We start from the raw sequence: 22,679 nt of genomic DNA, 5'->3' as shown, positions 1-22,679 counted from the left end.
ATCACTGTCATTTTCAAAAGAGAAGGGTGAAAAAGATTCAAGAACTTTTAAATGGACTCCACTTATCTCTTCCCCCTATCTTTTTAAAAAAACTTATTATTGAAGAATAACATTCTTATCAAAAAGTACACACATCATAAATGTACAACTGAAAGGGTTTTCATAAAGCAAATATATCCACATAACTGCCAACTAAGATTTTTAAAAAGCAAAAGAATATCAGGAACTCTCAAAAGTCTTCATCTCCTCCCAATCATCCCAGTTAGCTCTTCCCAAATTAAGCACTAGCTTGATTTCTATACCCCAAAATTAATTTTGCCTGTTTTTAAACATTTTATAAAAATAGAATATTCGTTAATGTCTAGCTTCTTTCATTGGACATTAAGAGAGATTCATCCACAATGCTACAGACAACAGAAGCTTGTTCTTTGGTGCTGCTGTAAAGGATCTCACTGTATAAACAGACCATAATATATTACTCTTCTGTACTGCTGATTTGGGTTGTTTCTAGTTTTTTTGCTATTATGAATTGTGCTGTTATGAACATTCATGGATATAAAATTTGATGAGCATATGTTTGCATTCTGTTGGTATTTACCTAGTAGTGAAATTGCCGTGTCATAGGTATATTCAACTTCAGTAAGTAGTACCAAATATTTTCCCAGAGAAATAGTACTACTTTACCATTTTTTGTGTGTTTTACTTAAACCTCCATAAACATTAATATGAGTACCTTCTCTGTGGACAAACACAACTGAAGATACAGGACTGAAAATAAAGAAGAGACTTAGACATAGCACCTAGCCTCCAGGTCTACAGTCCAAGAACACACAGTAAATAAATGACTTGATACATTACAGTTTACAAAATACACTGATGTGTCTTATATGATCCTTATAAGTAAACACAAGAGTTTAAGTCAAACATTGTCATCTCTATTATTCCTAAAAGAAAAGGATACCTGTAGGGAGTTTCCCAAAGTCACACAGCTGAGTAGTGACCAAATCAGAAATAGAACATAGGTGTCAAACTCCTAATCCAGGGTTTACTCACAAGTTAAACCCATCAGAAGCAGCCAGAAATTCTAGAAAAACTAAAGTAGGAAGAGAAATATCTTGGATCTAAATCTAATAAACTCTAAAAGGGCAATAAACATACCATTCATGGAACATCGTGGGGACAGACAACATCTCTAAAAGGGGGAAGATGGAACTAAACTTATTAAATGTTCTAGCAGAAATAATATATACCTCTGAAAAAATATTAAGACCAACTTATTCAATGTAAAAACTTCACTCTAGAAATTATTTTGAAAGGAAAAATAATTTCAACCACCATCTAATAAAATATACTTTCCAGTCCGGCCGGTGTGGCTCAGCAGTTGAGCGTCAACCCAGAAACCAAGAGGACACCGGTTCGATTACCAGTCAGGACACATGCCCGGGTTTGCGGGCTCGGTACCCAGTAGGGGACATGCAAGAGGCAGTTGATCGACGTTATTTTCTCTCTCATTGGTATTTCTCTCTCTCTAACTTCTTTCATTGGACATTAAGAGAGATTCCTTCTCCCTTCCTATCTCTCTAAAAATCAATAAAAACATATTTTAAGAAATTAAAATATACTTTCCAATTACTGCTAATACAACTAAAAATTACACTGTATACAAAAATTGACCTAAAACATTAAAATAAATCCTTTATACCCTAAATGATTACAACAGACTTGTACTTGTATAAATCTGGGTGGAGAGTGGAGGTGTCAAAGAGAACTTCATCTGTATAATTTGAGTTAAAAAATAAATATATTTGTACAAGGGTGGGCAAAAGTAGGGATGGAAAAAGACATGCAGGTTATGATTATTACAACAGCTTTATTAACTCTGTTTTGTGTACTCACAATGATAAACCTACTTTTGCACATCCCTGTATATTACTGATATAACTTTAAATTAAGGATAAATATTAAAGTCATTAATGGGCAACTTACAAGATAATATCTAAAGTTCCTTTCATGTCTAAAGTATTCTAGGATTCCATAGTGACCAGGGCTAAAATGAGTGAGGGGCACCAACATGGCCTTTCTTAGCATTTAAAATCAAAGTCTTCCTCCTTTTATAACATCAGCATTATGACAAAATTGAGTAACCAAATATTTTAGTTGGCTTCTTTTTAAAATCTTAACAGATTAATTTTTAAACAAGGTGATTTTAAAGTAAATGCAATTGAATAATTTGAAAATTAATGCCTGAACCAAGTATTTCTAAGTTAGAGTCAGTAAATGAGCTCGGGGCTATGAATCCTTGAACTGAAAGCACATATGCGCTAGCACGTTTTTTCTTTTTTCAGGGAAAAGGGTCTAAGGTTTTTGTCAGAGTCACAAGGGTATCTATGACTTCCAAAAGGTAAACACAAATTTAAAATGTATATTTTTTGTTACATAACAAACACAACCATTTTTGTGAGCAAACTATACTGTGTAATACATGTTTGTTCTTACATCACAGTAATTCAAGATGTATAAAAGGTGCTAAAATACAAAGGTACTTCATTTCTAAATAGTTTTCCCAATGGCAATGAATACTTGTTTCTGTCTTAAAGTATTCTCAACAGGATTCTTCTAAAAATAAAATAAAATTAAAACACACTATTGGTTTTAGTCTGGTCTAATTGAGTGGACTTTCTAAGGAGAAAGAGCAGTAAAAGGGCACCTGTGTGCATGTTTGACACACAGCCAAACATGGTGTTTATGGAAAACTTCAGATGGAGCAAGGAGGCTCTCAGCCAACAAAATCTACAGCTGTGAGACTTGGAACTTACAAGTGCCCAAACTCCAAAAGCAAAAGTGGAATTATGGGACAGACTTTGAAGCTTGTTTATGTGCAAATTTTTCTAGCAAGTAACTTTGTATTCCTCTATTCAGATATATATTCTCTATTCAACACTAAAAATATTTTCTAATGCTAGATAAACAGTGAAAGGGAATCCCATTCAGGTGTTAGTATCTACTTTTTTCCCCTCACAATTACTTGTAAACAAAACTCATAGTGGCTAGAATGGAGTAGGTTAAATTCTATATCCAGAGGTTTGCAACTTTTTTCCCATCCTAACCCCCGAAAGGAAACAATCTGCTTCACTGGTTAACATGGGTCCTGGAAACACAGCAGCTCCTGGCTGGAAGGAAGAAACAGGAGGGGCGGCAGCATTATCAGAATCTCTTTGAAAAGGCATCTCATGTGGTTTGAATATGTTCCATATCCCTAAAATCTTCTTGCTTAGTCCCCTGCTGGTGTACACGCAGACACTGCCTAAAATATCTGGGAAAGACAATCAGAAGGTGAGCTCGAATGCAGAACTGGAAAGACAAGAGGCACCTTTTAAAGAAAGCTAAGTGCACTATGTAAGAAAGAACATTGGAGCCAGGGCTAAAGTTTTGAAGTTGGGAAATTATTTGCACACAGGCAGGACACTGCACTCCACTAAAGGTTTTGTTGTTTTTAAGTACAAGGTGGAACAGTTTGTGATTATATACTGAATTACTTCTGCCAAAATGAAAAAAAAAAATCCAACACCTTCAGGGACAGAGAACTGAATTTAATAAAGAATAACCGCCGAAACCGGTTTGGCTCGGTGGATGGAGTGTCGGCCTGCGGACTGAGGGGTCCCGGGTTCGGTTCCGGTCAAGGGCATGTGCCTTGGTTGTGGGCACATCCCCGGTGGGGGTGTGCGGGAGGCAGCTGGTCGATGTTTCTAGCTCTCTATCCCTCTCTCTTCCTCTCTGTGAAAAATCAATAAAATATATTTTAAAAAAAGAATAACCTACCTGGTCTTGGCACCTTGCTTAATCATTAAAATTTTGAATAAAAAAAATAAATGAACAGATATCTAGCATTTATGTTCATTCACAGATGTTTCAGAGTTATCTCCAATCAAAATCACTAATTCTGTTTAGATGGGAAGGCCCTGTGTATTAGAATGAAACTGGCATATCATCTGTTCCAAAATCAGTTTCATCTCAGCTAATCTGGCAACTCAACCAGAAATGAATTTAACTGCTCAGGCTATTATAATAGGAGTGCTGTGCTCCTGAGTAGAACTCCAAAGCTGATCTACATTATCCACACAGTTAACAATTAGGAATCACCGTGTATAGACCATAGCAAACTTTCAAATTATAAAAATCCAAAAACTAGTACACTTTTTCACTTGAGACAGTTCTTGATGATCATTTTGCCAAATCATTTTTGCCTCAATACAGGGGTGGGAAAAGTAGGTGTGTATTTGTGAGTATACACAAGTTCGTTCTTGTGTTATTAATTATTAATTGTTGTATCATTCTCCATATAAACAACTGTAAACCTACTTTTGCTCACCCCTTTATTATGGAAAGAGGCTTCTAAGTTTGGTAAAATCCTTAACTATCATGCTTGCTATAATGTCTATTCAAGACACATGGCAGATACACTCCAATACTTCTGCTTTTTGAAAGGCAATGTTACACTGTATTTACTGTGGCTTACCTCACACCCCACCCCACCCCCCCAAAAAAAAACAACAACAAAAAAAAAACCACCATTAACTGGCAATTGATATACAGTATAATTCCTACCAGCACAGGCAGGAAACCAACATCACATCACAAGTCATTCCTTTATGCTTTTACCTTCTCTAGTTCTGAAGGTCATAAGTTTCCAATGCTGTGTCTGAACTTGTATTGAAATGTTTGGCATTAATAAAACAAAGAAGGAATTAATATATTTTTTTAGTTGTGAGGAGCGAGAAAGGAATCTACAAAGGCGGATTTCACTTTCTAAGTAGCATTATATTGGTCTACATTATTAATTTTCCCAGCAGGCCTTCCATGATTTTACTTTGAATAATCGCAGCCTTTGTTTCTAAGATCCTCTTACATGTGACATTTGATCAAAGTTTTAAAATCAGCAGCTAATGGAGGTGGAGAAAAGTATTGCTCAGTAAGGTATTATATTATACAAAGCCATCCCACAGCTTATTTTAAGGTTTAAATCTCACAGATGTTTCCAGTTAAACATTATATAGATGTTAAATTAAATTTTCTGAACTCTGAATACTATGATTTACTGCATGTCATCATATTTCTCAGGGAAACATCTCCTAAACATCACTAGACAACTTTTCAGTTTTTTCACACAGATGTGTTTTTTAAAGATAAGTACAATGTACCAAAAAAGTTTATTCTTATTCAAGGTCTCTGTACATAGCCTTAAAAAAAAAAAGTCTGCCTCCTTGCCACACCCAAAAAAGTTTTCAGGTAACTAAATTACCTTTATTACTAGTTCTAGAGTTAGTGACAGCCATTCTGATGAGATGGTACATGAAAACTGGTAAAAATAAATTCATTAGTTCATACCTAAAAGTCCCTATTCAAGGATATCTTCCCCAAAGAAATGGAGGGGAAAAACGATTAGTAAAGGAAATACCTCACACTTCAACATGCTATATAAGGAAAGACGTCTGCAAGGAAATCTTGCAGGGAATTTTATCCCTTTGAACTTTTAAATAAATTCTTAAGTAAGATTATGCAAACTTACTAAAAACTGGTCCAGATTAGAGGGAAAAAATGCACCCCTTCTCCAAGTCAGTTCTGGAGGCTTTAACCAGAGTTGTTAAGGTTTGTGTTGAGTAAAGAAAGACCTCCTAATAAACCAGCATTCTTTTCCACATGATCAGAACTAATTGGCCCCCCTGCAGACTAAGTGACCAATCACATCAGCTTCAGCTGAAACCAACCCCCACGACATTATAAACAGAGGAATGTGAACTGTAAACCCAGTCCAAGAAGAGAATCTACAAACTAACTTGTAAATTACCTCATCAAAAAGGCTGACTTTAAGTTTCCTCAAGACCTACCTGTGCATATAGTCTGACCCAGCAAAAAACTGGTGAGTACATGAAATAATATTCATTCTTATTTCTTTCTTTAAAGGGGAACAGAGAAAGAAAATCTGGCAAATAGGGACAGAACTAGATATTGCCAATAGAGTTTTAAAACATACATTAAGGTTATTTATTCTTTTTCCTTAAATTTTTGAAATGGAATAATGGATCCTACTGAAAGCATTACTGTAAATTTTCTTAATTGTTTTATTAAATGTGTAATAATTCTCCATTATAATATAGAAATGAGTAGAAGAGGAAAAACCCTAAAAATTTTTTTAGCAACTTTTAACAAAATGTATCTTTTTCTTTTGAAAGGGATTAAAGAACCCCAAATGAGCATATAAAAACAAATGACAAAAAGAAAAACTTTGTTTTTAAATTTTTAATCCATGTTTTAAGCATGGATTACTGGAAGTAGATGTTTCTGCAAATAAGAATTTAAAAGACTCTCAGAGCTTATATAATAGAGTTAGAACTCACACTGTTTGCCCTAATTATGGAGGGACAGGAAAGACAATTTTAAGACTCCCTATAAGGTCTTAAAGTGTTTATACCAGATGTGAACAAAAACATAGTAATACTGTAATCATTTAACATTTGTTGTTATAGCCTGCATCTACACTGTTTAACAGGAACTATACTTCTATATTACAACATGTTAATAAAAGACAGTTATTAAAGCTACAATCTAATGAGTAGAATAAATCCATTATTTTGATGACCAATGAAGCAGCCAAACTATCATTTGTATAAAGCACTGTTTTTTCCACCAAAGAGTTTATAAGTGGGCAAAAATTTTATAGCCCACAGACAGCAATACAAGCAAACCTTCCCAAATCTTCAATTCTACTGTCTATTGGGATCAAGAATACAAACCAAGATAAATATAATTAAAACAAACAAACAAATTCATAGATATAGAGAACAAACTGATGGTTTCCAGGAGGGAAGCATGTGGGGGAAATGGGCAAAAAAGGTGAAGAGATTAAGAAGTACAAACTGCCAATTACAAAATTAGTCATGGGGATATAATACGCAGCATAGGGAATATACTGTAGTCAATAATACTGTAATAATGATGTATGGTGGGCGACAGATGGTTACTAACCTTATTGTGATCATCACTTCGTAAGGTATATAAATGTCTAATCACTATGTTGTATACCTAAAACTAATATAATATTGTATCTCAACTATAATTTAAAAATAAAAATTTAAAAACACATTTGTGTGCCTATAAGGATATGAAAATTACTTGGAATAGCATAAACATAACATCTATCCATCAGACACTAAGAGAGAAAACCTATCAGCTGAGGGAAATGGTAATAAGTTTACAAACATGTAGGTTTTTAAGTATCATGTTATTTAATACCCTCTTCTCTTTCCCTTTTTAATATAAAGAAGCCTGGCCAAGGGAATTGGGTGGCTTTCCCACACTGACACAGCTATGTAATCAACACAGCCAGAAACTGGCCAGCTAGATTCCCCACCTTGTCTTCCTTGTACTACATTTAGTGAATACATGAGTCCAAAGAATGGAGTCATACAGGGTAATCTGTTAGGCAGGAATGAAAATCTTACTTCTCTCAACTATTCCACTCCGCAACACGATCTGAACAAGATCTAGCAAGATTGCTTTGCTGCTTTGATATTAGCTTTTTGACTTTCCTGTCCAAAGGTTTTTCAATGTATGTATAGTTATTTAGCTGCAAGAGAGAAAAAATAAAATTATAAAAGCCTAGAGCAGGGGTAGGAAACTTTTCTGCCAAGGGCCATTTGGATATTTATAACATCATTCATGGGCCATACAAAATTATCAACTTAAAAATTAGCCTTTTTTATTTGGTCAAACATTTAATTAACTCACCCTAATGCCTTGGCAGGACCAGACCAAATGACTTCGCAGGGCTTACATGGCCCACAGACTGGGTGTTCCCCACCACTGGCCTAGAGCATGAGTGCTATAAGTAACAATCCTGAAAAGGCCCAAATGAGAATAATTGTTAGCTATAGTATGTATAGAAAGGCTATCTCCCAGGTAATGCATTTTAGAACTTAACAAAGCAGGTTGAAAATCAAAAAGAACTGCTTGGCCTGCATAGCTTAGTGGTTGAGCATCGATCTATGAACTAGAAAGTCATGGTTCAATTCCCAGTCAGGGCACATGCCCATGTTGTGGGCTTGATCCTCAGTGTAGGGTGTGCAGGAGGCAACTGATCAATGATTCTCTCTCATCATTGATGTTTCTATTCCTCTCTCCCTCTCCCTTCCTCTCTGAATTAAAAAAAAAGTAAAAAATTTTTTAAGAAAATCAAAAAGAATCATGTAGATTTCTCCCTACCCAGAAATTAACTGTGAAACAAAAAGCAATCAGTGGTTCCCAAAGTGGAATAAGCACTAGTGTAAAGTCCCATGATGGGCATTTTCACACAGGCAGGAAGTAAGAAACAGTAAAGGACAATGCCATGGATGATACAGAACCATGCAGTGGTTCTGACATTCTTCAAGTGTCAAAATGTCTTTCATAAAATTATAATATATTTTTAAAATTATTTTCTCATCTGGCAAAATACAAATTTGGCAATGCCAAATAAAAACTCTCCTCTCCATGTTTTGCTTTAATTCTACTAGTCTGCAGAACCCTAGACTGACTATGTAGTAATTCTGATTGTACTAATATACAAATCTTGTAATGTGTCTTCCTTAAATGAAAATATATTTTTTGCCTGCAAATCATAGGTCTGAACCTAAGCAAACATTACTGAAAAACAAATATTCTGTAGTGGCTCAAAATTTGTCAAATAAAACATTGTGTTTCTTTATGAAGGCTAACCAGGGCCAAAGAGGCAATATAGCACTAACTCTGAACTATGGACTTGGTATGGGATTCACCATTAGTTACTACCATGGTGATCTTAGGAAACTCACTGTGCCTTAGTTTCATTATCTGTAAAATGAGCATACTAATGGTACTTTTACTGTGAAAGTCAAAAACATTATTAATTACGATAAAGCAAATAATACTTATTTGGTCAAACATTTAATTAACTCACCCCTAATGCCTTGGCAGGGCCAGACCAAATGACTTCGCAGGGCTTACATGGCCCACAGACTGGGCGTTCCCCACCCAGAGAAGTTACTCTGGCCAGGGATTGGCTATTGGATTCATATAAGTTAATACATGTGAAGTGTTTGGTATGATTCCGGGCACACAACAAACCATATATATTAGCTAATATTATTAATCATTACTGTCATAAGATCATGTAAAAAGTTAACAATGGTTTAAAATAGATAGCTGAGACAGTTAAGGGGACAAAAAGAGCATCTACTAAAGATACTAAAACATCTGCTGTCAGACTTTTTGTCAATGTAACACCAATTAACTTAGGAAAGACTTTTATTTCACCAAACTTTCTAAATAGAGATCTTCTTGTAGTTAAAAAAAAAAAAAAAAAATTAACCAGCTGTGAAATTAGACAGATTTGGTTAATAATTCAAATAATCCAAGGCCCCCATCTGCCTGTGTACATTTCTTTTATCTGCCTGCTCCTTGGTGACTTCACCTGAAAAATGGGATAATAATGTCTATTTTGCTGAGATACCAAAGAATTAGAGATAATGCAATACAAAAGCCTGTAGCAGAGTGCCTATTTACGGTTGTTGTATTATTTCCAAAAAGGCAGAGAGCGGGTCTCCTAAAACATTTAAAGAATCTAGCAAAATGAGTCATTAAATAGCTGTGGCAAGGAAAAAATATATACTAAGTAAAATGATATAACAACTTGTTAAGAATAAAAAAATTGTAAAACATTAATGCCCTAAGTTTTTTAAAAGTTTATAATATGAAACTGAAATGGCTATCTAATCTAAATAAGTTTATCAATCATTTTAGTGTTTCATCAGTAACTAAAATCTGGAAAAAATACAAGAGACTGTCTCTAATATCACCAATAAACGATAAATTAGCCTCAAGACAAAAGAGAAAGTATATACCCAGCTGGGCAATGTTCAATTCCAACAACACAGGCTAGGAAGGATCCAGTAAACCTAAGCAACAAGCTAAGTCTAGTAGTATATATGCCTCTAGTCCACTTAAGCAGCACTGTCCTTCAAAAGATAGGAATGACAGTGCCTTGCAATTCTTCCAAGGGCATCTACTTCTAAAGGAAAAAGCAAAGAAAGAAGTCAAATATAATACCTACTACTGAACTATAGCAAAGAAGAGAGGAGTATTCAAGGAACAAAGCAGCATTTCCCATTCAGTTCCTGGTAGCCTCTAACACAAGTTTCAAGATGCAAAGATGGTCACATAGAAAACACACAGTGTATTCCTACTCACCACACAGAGAAAAGAGTAACCACTGATAAATACTATTTACAGCTAAAAACTAACTATATTATCTTTTTAAAATTGCCATTTGATGTACTGATTATTTTAGTTCATTAAACTTGAAGCTTTATTTACTTTCAAAATTAATATTATCTAGGAATCTCTACCTAGAATTCCCTATTTTGCCAAGAAAATAATTCTCTACCCTATGATCTAATCAGCATTGAGAATATTTTAAGAGGGCATCAATTAATCAGCCAGGAAAGAAGAGTCCATGAAGATGGCCGCAAAGTGGCAAAAACAAATAAAACTTTAAATAACTAACTAAAAAGCATATATTAGAACTATGACTTTAAAAGTTAAAAGTTTAGTCTTGTCCTAGCACTAAGTTTGGTGTCAACACATTTGTAGACAGTTTAACTTCTAAATGATTTCTATTATTTACACTTCTAAATGATTTCTATTTATTTACACAGAGAAACATATATATTTAACATTTCTTATAATTATGAGTTTTCCATAATTATAAATCATTAAATAATTATGTAAAGTTTTTATTTACACATAATGTTTAGTCAAGTTAATAAATACTCAATGTCTGGACTTGTGCAAGAAAGGTAGATACAGGGGTGTCAATAAGCCATGAACCATAATCCCAACCTTCAGAAATTTTAAAATATACTTGAAAATGTTAAAACGCCAAACAATATTTTAACAGTCATTCTAGGTAGGAAACAATAAGAGATATCCTAAGGCAGTGGTCAGCAAACTCATTAGTCAACAGAGCCAAATATCAACAGTACAATGACTGAAATTTCTTTTGAGAGCCAAATTTTTTAAACTTAAACTTCTTCTAACGCCACTTCTACAAAATAGACTCACCCAGGCCGTGGTATTTTGTGGAAGAGCCACATTCAAGGGGCCAAAGAGCTGCATGTGGCTCGCGAGCCGCAGTTTGCCGACCACGGTCCTAAGGCAAACCATTATTAGCCACTTTATGAAAAGAGACAGTGTCAGATTGGAAAAGCCTGTCCAACAGTCAAAAAAGCATTCCAAAGAAATTACATAGTGAATGAGGTCTCAGAATGTATTAACATTAACTGTAAATCCTTTGATTTCAAAGATTTACAGCCTGAGATGGATGGCAGCAATTGCAAGGTTAATGCTCCTCTCCTAAATCAGAGATACCGAAGGATGGTCACCAAGGATGGCCACAGCACACTTCAAATGGATGGCGCTCAAAGAGGTCTTGTCTATCTTCGAGATGCTTGGGGAATCCTAATGGACATGCGCTGGCGCTGGATGATGTTGGTCTTTTCTGCTTCTTTTGTTGTCCACTGGCTTGTCTTTGCAGTGCTCTGGTATGTGCTAGCTGAGATGAATGGTGATCTGGAACTAGATCATGATGCCCCACCTGAAAACCACACTATCTGTGTCAAGTACATCACCAGTTTCACAGCTGCGTTCTCCTTCTCCCTGGAGACACAACTCACAATTGGTTATGGTACCATGTTCCCCAGTGGTGACTGTCCAAGTGCAATCGCCCTCCTTGCCATACAAATGCTCCTAGGCCTCATGCTAGAGGCTTTTATCACAGGTAATTGTTTTTGTTCTTAAAAAATGTATGGAAGTTCTAGAAAGGGTATAGTCAGTAATTAGCAACTGTGCTATAGAATCATTTCTTTGCATTGTTAGCAGGTAATGTCTGAGATTGAAAAGAGAATCTAGGGAAAAATGATAGGGGGGACTATAAGAAGCATGTCTCTATACTTAAATTTTACCTATTGGAACTTAAGAAAAAAGGAACCATTATGACACTAACTTGCAGCAACATCTTATGTAAAAAAAAAACACAACTCTAAGAAAAACTTTTCAGAGAAGCTAAATATTTCATTAAATAAATGAATAAGTATCAGCACATATTTTGACATTTTACCTAATGGAAGAATTCGCTATTTTAAACTTGGCTAGAATTTTCTCCTCTAAGTTCACCTTTTCAACATTTATTAAACACTAGTGAGTCCAGAGCACCAAAGTCAGCATTGTATGTATAGACATACAAGTATACACATTCTTAGCAAAATGCTCTAGAAATATAGCCACAGAGATTATGAAATTTTGCTTAGAACGCAGCAACAAGTAGGGCTAATGTACTTTTTATAAGTGATATATACAAGTAAAAAAAAATTAAAAAAGAAAGAAAACTTGGTCTTAACACACTACCCAGTAATAATCTGAGAAGGTAAGCAATGGCCATATGCAGGGTGATGTAGAATGAAGTCCCAGTGTGCCAACAAGTGGCTCCACAACCTGTAACAAATCAGTTAACCTTTACAATAAGAGTTCATACACTGGATTAGTCATTAGATAAAATTTAGAGGATCTGTGAACTTAGGTAAGAAAAACTTGCATCTTTTTTCACTAACTCCTAACTGAAATTTTGTATTTCCTTTGATTATAAATATAGGCAACAAAAATCAATAACAACTTTGATGCAAACAGAAATCACAGATTTTTTCATATTCACTCTATAATACTTCAACATTACAGTATTAAATCTACCACTATATTTTGTTATTTAATGTACTAATAAATCACACATAGCACTATAATACATTTTTTAAACATATTCAACCAGATTTCAATATATTTGGGTTTTTTGGTACATATCTTATTTGTATGAATTTAAAGCATAATTCCATAAACCTCCCTGCCAAGAAGACCTGTGGCACAAAAGCAGTTAAGAAGCTTTAATCTATAGCTCGTGGGACCAAGAAGGATGCACCTGAAAGATGCTCTAAAATAACCTTAGAGCCAGAGTCTTCTTAAAAAAAAAAAAATGTGTATGGGGATAAATTTCAAAGTTAAAAAATTCTTTAGTGTATCTATGGTCCCTTCCCCACCCCAAATCATTCTACTTTGAATCTAATCTCTATGTAGGCTTGAAGTAATTTGTTTGCACTTAAACTGAATTTGTCACTTTTTTTTAAAAAAAGGGCAGGAATATAGGAAATAACTATTCTTTGACTTTAAAACATACTAGAGGATAAAGTTTTACATTTCTATGTAACAAAATGAATTTTGCTTATCCATTTTGAAATCATAATTTTTTTTTAAAAAAGTGTATGTACACTTTCAAAATTTCTTCAGGCAAATAAGACTATCCAAATTAATGAGTTCAATTCCTGACTTATTTGGAATGCATGGCACCAAGAAATGTATTACCCATTTGATATACCCTTCTCATGCAGAAAACATATTGGCATGTAAAATAATCATTCTAAAAAAAAAAACTTAATGGTTTCTAATTTAGGTGCCTTTGTGGCGAAGATCGCCCGCCCAAAAAATCGAGCATTCTCAATTCGCTTCACTGACATGGCAGTAGTGACTCATTTAGATGGCAAACCTAATCTTATTTTCCAAGTGGCCAATACTCGACCTAGCCCTCTAACCAGTGTTCGGGTCTCAGCTATACTCTATCAGGAAAGAGAAAATGGAGAACTCTACCAAACCAGTGTGGACTTCCACCTTGACGGCATCAGTTCTGAGGAATGTCCATTCTTTATCTTCCCACTAACTTACTATCACTCCATTATACCTTCGAGTCCTCTGGCTACTCTGCTCCAGCATGAAAATCCTCCCCACTTTGAATTAGTTGTGTTCCTCTCAGCAATGCAAGAAGGCACTGGAGAAATATGCCAAAGGAGGACATCCTACCTACCCTCTGAGATCATGTTACACCACTGTTTTGCATCTCTGTTGACCCGAGGTTCCAAAGGTGAGTATCAAATCAAGATGGAGAATTTTGACAAGACTGTTCCTGAATTTCCAACTCCTCTGGTCTCTAAGAGCCCAAACAGGACTGACCTGGATATCCGTATCAATGGACAAAGCATTGACAATTTTCAGATCTCTGAAACAGGGCTAACAGAATAAGATGTATTCATAGCACCCTATTTTTTAATGTATTAAATATATCCAGCCAGTTATGCAGCTACTTTTCCTTCATCATATCTCATGTTCTTTTTTTTCCAATGCTGATTATATCTCTCTGATTACATCAAGCCTAAGCCCATAAAAAATGGCTGAGCTAACAATACACATTCTGGAAATATAACATTCTACTTTATGAAGTTTGTATCTGTGGTTATCTCCTGAAATCAGTGTTATCTCAACATGACAGATACTTATACAGAAATGTTGGTGAATTTATAAATATGTAGTATGATACCAGTGGTGAAGGTAAAATGGACAGTGAAGTTTAACATAGCTAAACTCTAAGAAAATCAACCATAAATCTCTCATTTTCATCTGCAAGTTGAAGCAACAGTCTAGTTTCAAACCTAGCTTCCTAGGTAGATGATTTCACAGTATTTAGTGAACATCCTTTTAAAACTTATTTTTTCAAGACAACAAAGATCATTCCTTTGGTTCTTTATACTACAAAACTGGGTAAGTAATACACCCTTAGTTTTTAAGAGCTAAGAACAAAACTCCACAAGAAAAACAGCAAAATATAGATTTATGCATAACTTCATAGATATTTGAGCATGACACCCAATCACATGTTCATACATTTGCAGCAGAATGTGATTAGAAAAAAATAAGATAAGCTCCAGCCCAAATGGAACCTGTGGGGGTACTTTTGATAAGGAGATTCAAAATTATATCTATGTTAAAGCTAACTGCATAACAATAAAATAGTAATTTAAAAAGTATAATAAACTGCTCATTAAGTGGCTTGCAACCTAAGTAAAAATATTCCCTTCCTACCTATGATTCATTCAATGGTATATATATAAAAAATGACAGCTCTAAGTAACTCATAAATGTACATTTATATATTTTAAGGTTTTATAAACATAAAGGTTTAGTTAGATGTAATTCAACTAGGAAAAAGTCTCCAATAGATAAAGCAAAAAATAATTAGGCAATGAAGTATTTTCAACCCCAAATTCCTGTTTCCAACTTGAAATAGTTTTTTCTATAAACAAAAAATGAGTGTTTATTCACCAGTAGGAGGCTGGACTAGACAAATCTATTATTTATTTCCAAATCTAATATCCCCTGAAAATTATGCTTTCTCTGCTTCAATTTTTACTTTATATATACTAAGAAGAGCCCTTTCCCTTACACATCCAGTTTAAGACTATCCTTTGTATACTTTTCATTTCAATAAAATATCAAACTGTCCTCTAAACAAGAACCAAGTAAGTCACCCTATCAAATTTCAAATAGATTTGTGGTTGCTCTTCTTTTCTGAAATTTCCCTTATTCAGGTTTATGTGGGAAAAGTGAAAGATTAACCCTCCCTCCTGGTGATGACCCACGCAGGAATAAGCTCTTGAAATAAATACTAGCTGAGGAAAAGCAAGCAGTTGTGAAGAGCAGGGCACAGCAGCAAGTCACATTTTTCTCTTTGACCAAAAGGAAAAGAAATTAAGAAGAATTTTGGAGTGTCTAAGACTGGTAATAGCAGAAGAATATCAAGGACACAGAAACTTATTATTGTGAACTTTGGCTCTTTGAAAATCTTAAGCATTCTTAATTTAAGTACTACCCAGACCAACAGATTTTTTTCGACCCAAAATTATTGTAACAATTAGACAGCAGTAATTCCTATTTCTATAATAAAGTAATAAGATTCACCTAACCTGTGAAAATAAAAGTTATATCAAGATTTACATGGTATGTTTTTTCCTAAGAGTTCTATGTCATTTTCATAGATCACAATTCCAACAGTTAAGTAAAATTTCCCAAAATGACAAAACAAAGGGAATGAGAAAGATCTGGGATCTAAGCCTCCCTTATAGATGCGGTAAATTCTCCATTGAAGTACACTATTTACACATTAACTTTGTATCTGAAAACTAGAATGACTTACCCCTGCACCCACCCCGACCAAAAAAAAAAACCCCTCTAGTTGGTACACTAACGCTATTTTTAAAATGTTTAAAAAATAGGCAAGAAATGCAATAAAAAACTTTTATCTAGGGCAGCGATTTTCAACCTTTTTAATTTCACGGCATACATAAACTAATTACTAAAATTCTACGGCACACCAAAAAAAAGTATTATATTTTTTGCCAATCTGACAAAAAAAACAACAACGGTGTAGTTTTGATTCATTCACACTGATGGCTATTGTTGTGTTGGCTGTTGTCATTTCTGTGTGTCTTGTTGTGTCTCTTCTTTCTGTTTTTTTTTTTTTTTTAATCTTCACCTAAGGATATGTTTATACTGTTTTGTTTTTTTGTGTTTTTTTTTTTGAGAGAGAGAGAAGGGAGAGAAAGAAAGAGAAAGAGAAAGGGAGAGAGAAACATCGATGTGGGAGAGAAACATCAAGCGGTTGCCTCCCATATGAGCCCCAACTAGGGATCAAACCCCCAACCTAGGTATGTGCCCTGTTTGGGAATCAAACCCACAACCTTGTGGTGTACGGGATAACGATCCAACTAGCCAAGCCACCTGGCCAGGCAGTTGTCTTTTTTATTTTTGACAATCTAAGTAAGCAAAAAGAGGTCAGTGCCCCTGACTAAGTAGTCAAGTATTGCATGTTTCAAAAATTCTTGCAGCACACCAGTATGGCATAGCACATCAGTTGAAAATCACTGGTCTAGGGGGTTGAAAGCTTCCAAAAGCACTGTTCATAATTCTTTCACTTAAAAGAATCACAGTTTTTACATTAAGGATTAAGTTTTCTAAGAGCGCCGGCCTGGGGACCAAAGGGTACTGGGTTCGATTCTGGTCAAGGGCACGTACCTCAGTTGCAGGCTTCTCCCTGGCCCAGGCCCTGGTCAGGGCTCATGCAGGAGGCAACCAATCAATGTGCTTCTCTCACATCGATGTTTCTCTCTATCTTTCCCTCTCTCTTCCACTCTCCCTAAAAAATCAATGAAAAAATATCCTTGGGTGAGGATTAACCAAAAAAACAAACAAAAAAAAAGGATTAAGTTTTCTGCAAAGATGCCGTTATCATTTCAGGAGAATGGAGTGCAAAGAGAAAAGAGGGCAGAAATTACTGGGAGATGGAAATAGTAGCTCATACTTCCCGGCTGCACAGCTCACTAACCTGGATCACCTGGGAGCTCAGTGATGTATCTCGGATACATTATCAGGAAGACCACGTTAGATCAACTTAAATAGTGCTTCTGGAAACCAATGCATGTACCATGATAGTGCCAACAAATTGAAGACAAGAAGATACTAAAAATCATAAGGCCTAGTTTTATTTATATACAAATCCATATTACTGCCAACAGAGACCTAATAACCAAAAACTGCTTTTGGTCTTCTTCAAAGTATTTCACACCAAATGCACTAACTAGTGTTACACTGGGCTATGAACCTATTGGTATCATTTGGACCATTTCATATTTTTTAATCATCTTTTCATTTCATCCTCACAGAATCATACAAGATGATCACTAGAACTGATCTCCCCCTATGGAGCAATCAATTCCCATTGAATAGGAATCCATTATCACAGGCCTCTTTCCACATTCTCCCATGGGTGTTCACAAGGGTTATGCCTGATTCTTACCCAGGTATCTCTAATTACACCCATTTCTTTCCACATAAGAAGCAAATACATGATAAGGACCAACTTCAATTTAAAAAAAAAATCATTCTGGAATCTTCAGTACTCAAATTATCTTAATTTAATGTCATAGGACACCTCACAATTTATCAATAGTATATCAGTGTCCCAACAAACTAGTTTAGTACTGTGTTCCTGAACAGTATAAAATACAATTATGAGCAAATATTTTCAACAAAAGTGAATTACTTACAAAAAGAGTTCAGAATAATTAACACAGTTAATAACTTGAAAGTGAGCATCTTATCAAAAAGCCACTATTATATATTTGAATATGTATTTGTAGAAGATGCCCTGATATTTTAGTAGGAAACACTTTCTTAATATTCTTAACCATTTCACATCAATTTAGTTTTATGGAACCTGCCTTTTAAAAAATATACCTTTTCTTAGCCTTTGCAAAGAAAAGAGGCTATATTCTTAACAGTGGATGATTGGGAAAATTACCCTACTGAATTAAAGAGTTAAAATGTGAGAAAGGCAAATAATGATAAAAGGATCTTTATACTCATCTAGTCCAAACCACCGAAGTGTGACTCTCAAGCAGTTAAAATCAAGCTATTCCCATGACAGGGAACTCACTACTAGGCAATCCAAGTCATTTTCAGACAACTCTATTAGATCTTTTTAAGACTGTCAAATATCTGCCTCCTTTAATCTGCCCGTTAGATTAATACAAATCAAGTCAAATTCCTCTCTTACACAAATATTTGCAGACAGTGATCCTATAAATTCTCCTCTACTCTTTCCTGTCCACAATCTTGTCTCGCATGTAAATAGACGCATTTCCTTCATGCATTCCCCACCACGGGGCTTCAAATGCCCAATCATCCTATTCCAATGTATGGATCCTTTCAAGGTGTAGCTCCAGTACTGAACACAATACTGAAGTTCTCCTCGACAACACAAAATACAGTGGGTCTCTCTATCACCTGATTCATTGAGGACACTTTAGTTCTAGTAAATGCTGTACTTGGACACACTGGCACTACTGATTAACATCAAGCAGTTAGCTAAAAGGGCTGTGCCTTTCCCCAGAAGGCTGCTGTCACACAACTGTTCCCTATATTAAGTTGTGGAGTTTATGCAAAACTGCATTTTCTGTTGTTAAACTTCCATCTGATTAAATCTGGTCTTTTGTTCCACCTTAATTCTGACCCCAAGTCCCAACTATTCCTCTCTATAGCTATCCCTCTAGACATAAATGACTTGAAAATCTGATCACACACCAACATTGTCATCCAGTGAAAAGAAATAATTATTTACCATCTAGCACAAGGACTATATGAATAGGAACTCAATAATCATTAAATTAATAAATTAGTTCACACACTCTTATTTAATCCCAATAATTATGTAAAACATTTCCAGCTCCATTTATTATGATACTACTGAATATCTGTGAGCTTAGGTTACTCGTGATCTTCTGACTCCAAACCCTGTACTCTTTAAACTGTTCTTCATTACCTCTCTGCATTCACTGGGAAAGGTATTGAATCAAACAAGGATGGGAGCAGAGGTCCTGACAAATCCCCCAAGATAGTACCTATCCAATAGTCTACAAGAGAATGGGGAACCTTTTTTCTGCAAAGGGCCATTTGGATATTTCTAACATCATTCACGGGCCATACAAAATTATCAACTTAAAAATTAGTCTGCTATATTTGGTCAAACATTTAATTAACTCACCCCTAATGCCTTGGCAGGGCCTGACCAAATGATTTCGTGGGCACCAGACGTTGCCCACCCCTGGTCTACAATATGAGTAAAGCCATTCAGCTACCAATAAGTTATCTACCCAGTCTGTTCCAAACTTCTTCATGCTACATCCATTTAATGGCTTCTTATTTATATTCCTAATGCCATCATAATAAATGAGAAACTTAAATATCTGATGTTAAAATGAGTTTTGATATGGAAACAGTGATGCAAAGTGGTACTGTAACTACTTAGTTTTTTAAAAAAATCTGTAAATCAGTCTATGAATGATATTTGCATATCTAACATGTATTTTTGAGAAATGTTTACCACTATCAGAATCATGCCCTGAAGAACTTGCCTGGTACTTCTAGGAATTTGGAATTTGTATAGTAATTTTCGTAACTGTAATGTTACTATGAATTGGAACTTTTCTCTGATATTAATAATACCTACTGGCAGTTTGTAAGGCAGTACCTTTAATCAGTCAGAAAGCCCTTCTTAACATTATAGATCTTTAATATAAACTGATTAATTCACCATAAACAATGAAATTCTGTTCTCTTACTATGTTTGTCTTAATTCAGTGGGTACCTTAAATATACAATTTATTTTGACTGCTCTCATTTCAAAACAAGAAAAAAAGATTATATATCAAAAAGACCAAATAAGTGACTAAAGTAAGAACATTCATAATTTTAGCCTTTGCTCTTATACAAAAGCCAACATTTTAGCATTTTCTCTCTTTCTTTCCACCTCTGAGATGCTAGAAGTTAATAATGATTCCTAACTTGAAATTTCAGTTCACAACATAGCCTTAATAAAAAAATGTATGCCTTGCAGAGAACACACAGACCTAAAAAGTAAAATCAAGTAAATCCTAATGATTGTATGCCACAGCGCTGGTTCCATACAATAGAGCTCTTAAGTGACCGTGAAATTCCAATGCAACAATGCTACAACCCCATCTACTGGAGAGGTGCAGGTAACTGAGTCAATTTTTAATAAATGTATCCTATGTGGGAGCCATGTTAAAAACCCGTATCATGGCCCAGCCAGTGTGGCTCAGTGGTTGAGCGTCAATCTATGAACCAGGAGGTCACAGTTCGATTCCCGGTCAAGGCACATGCCTGGTTGTAGGCTTGATCCCCAGTGGGGGTCGTGCAGTGCAGGAGGCAACCGATAAATGATTCTCTCTTATCATTGATGTTTCTCTCTCTCTCTCCCTTTCCCCTCCTCTCTGAAATCAATAAATAAAAATAATAATCTATAATAATAAAAGCGTAATATGCTAATTAGACCGGACGACCTTCCGGACGAAGCCAGGATTGCGAGGGAAGCCCGGATCCCGGGTGCCAGAGGGAAGCCCGTGCCGGCAGCTTGGGGAAGGAAGGCCTACTCTTGCACGAATTTCATGCATCGGGCCTTTAGTAGTAAAATAAAATAATAAATAAAAACTAGTAAAAAAATAATAATAATAAATAAAAACTAGTATCATGGAAATCCAAATAAAAATACTTCAAAACAGTAAGAAAGCCTTACCTACATCTTTTCGTCCTGGTTTTTCAAAACGTCTGTCACCCCTAGAAAAGATAAGTTTCAAACAAGATTTGAGAGTAATGTACAGATTTCGCATCCACAACACACACTTTCCTATGTTTCTTTAGTAGCATTTCTTTATCTTTCAAATTATAAAACAAATAAATGGTTATTGCCTAACATTTGGAAACTACAGAAAAGCAAGTATGAAAACAAAAATATCCATCATCTCACATACAATAGTTAGCTTCTACTGACACAGAAATGTTATTTTTTAATTAGACATATTTTTAAATTAGATATATGCTTATTTTAAATACATGCTGCACAATTTTTAGATGTTTAACAATGTGTTTTCCCACATCATTAAATATTTTCAAAATCAACCTAACTTTAATGGTTATAAAGAATTAATTGTGTGGATACATCATTATATTAAAAACCATGCTGATATTGCTGTTTGACTTGCTTCCAGTTATTTCATATAAATATCATCACAGTGGACTTCTATGCACATACATCTTTTTCACAAACAATATAGAGAAGATGTTTTAACTGCAACAAACGAGAAAATATCAATGCATCCCACTGAGCGCTCGTCAAATAGCAAATCTAATTAACTATTAAATATCTAAGCAGATAAATAACCTATTTACCTAAAATGCTCCTTTTAAATAAAGATCATTTAAATTTTCTTACATATAGCTTGACATTCAATAATTAACAGCACTTTTAAAAAATGAAAACTTGTGCCCTGGCAGGGTGGCTCAGTTGGAGCACTGTCCCATACACTAAAAGGTTTCAGGTTCAATACCCAGTCAGGGCACATACCTAGATTGTGTTTACAGGAGGCAACAGATCAATGTCTCTCTCTCTCTCTCAAATCAATGGACATATCCTCAAGTGAGGATTAAAAAAAGAAGAAAACTTGTAACTGTACAAAGTGGCTTCTCCTCTACAAAAAGCAGAACAGAAGTTTTTTACACCAAGTAACCTTTATACGAAGATGTGGAATATTTAGTTACCTTTCCTCCCAGCTCTGCGACCTATGCATTTCCCTGCTACCTCCTCGACCAAACACACCCTCTACTTCATCAAAGCTTCTTTGGTAAAAACCACATTCACCTCTGCCTCTGCCTGAAAATAAGAAAATAGAAAAAATGATAATCAAATGTCAACATTTGGCACATGTTTAACACCAAAGATTAATCTTTGAAGTTCTGTCTCTATACAAAGCAGAATATATACATTTAACTATTTAGCGAGGCCCAATGGATCTTTACCTGTGAGACCAACAATGGCACTGAAGTAGCTAGACCACAGGAGGTTGAAAAAAACAAGTTAGTAAACTGGTATAAGAGTCCCAGTCCCAGTCCTGAACAAGAAACAGTGTCAATATTAAGCTCTTTAATAAAAAGTCCAATAGTGAAATTCTAAGGTGATTACTAAACAATTACTACAAGTTAAAACTTTTATTATTTTCAACAAAAATGGAAGATTTGGAGTTTACAAAGAGAGCAGAAAAGTATAAAAGCCAAGTACAAATATAAAAATAATTTAACTCCAGAGAAAGAATAATTTAATAGGGTCA

The 22,679-nt window shown here is 35.0% G+C and overlaps 2 protein-coding genes across 6 annotated transcripts in view; one reads left to right on the top strand and one right to left on the bottom strand.

Annotated features, from left to right (window-relative positions):
* GIGYF2 (GRB10 interacting GYF protein 2) overlaps positions 1 to 22,679 on the bottom strand; it is a 130,340-nt gene that overhangs the window by 56,784 nt on the left and 50,877 nt on the right. For all 5 annotated transcript variants that reach the window (XM_079782026.1, XM_079782025.1, XM_079782027.1 and 2 more), the window contains exons 8-9: positions 22,114 to 22,225; positions 21,092 to 21,132 (exon numbers count right to left, since the gene is read on the bottom strand). In XM_079782026.1, the coding sequence (XP_079638152.1) occupies positions 21,092 to 21,132; positions 22,114 to 22,225 (153 nt within the window). The remainder of the gene's footprint in view (positions 1 to 21,091; positions 21,133 to 22,113; positions 22,226 to 22,679) is intronic.
* On the top strand, positions 6,419 to 16,136 carry KCNJ13 (potassium inwardly rectifying channel subfamily J member 13). Its single transcript, XM_079782051.1, has 2 exons — positions 6,419 to 11,848; positions 13,565 to 16,136. Exons 1-2 carry the CDS (start codon positions 11,389 to 11,391, stop codon positions 14,185 to 14,187), a joined length of 1,083 nt encoding a protein of 360 aa, XP_079638177.1. The 5' UTR covers positions 6,419 to 11,388; the 3' UTR covers positions 14,188 to 16,136.

This window comes from Cnephaeus nilssonii (assembly GCF_951640355.1).
Source record: "Cnephaeus nilssonii genome assembly, chromosome: 10".
In the NCBI taxonomy this organism is placed as follows: Eukaryota; Metazoa; Chordata; class Mammalia; order Chiroptera; family Vespertilionidae; genus Cnephaeus; species Cnephaeus nilssonii.
The sequence above is the reverse complement of the archived record's forward strand: the minus strand, read 5'-3'. Positions and strand labels throughout refer to the sequence as shown.

What these genes read in the sequence shown, in the direction of transcription:
- KCNJ13 (XM_079782051.1), top strand. Translation starts at nt 11,389, where the DNA reads ATGGATGGCAGCAATTGCAAGGTTAATGCTCCTCTCCTAAATCAGAGA. An exon ending in GCTAGAGGCTTTTATCACAG is followed by an intron (nt 11,849 to 13,564) that starts GTAATTGTTTTT and finishes TTTCTAATTTAG; the next exon opens with GTGCCTTTGTGGCGAAGATC.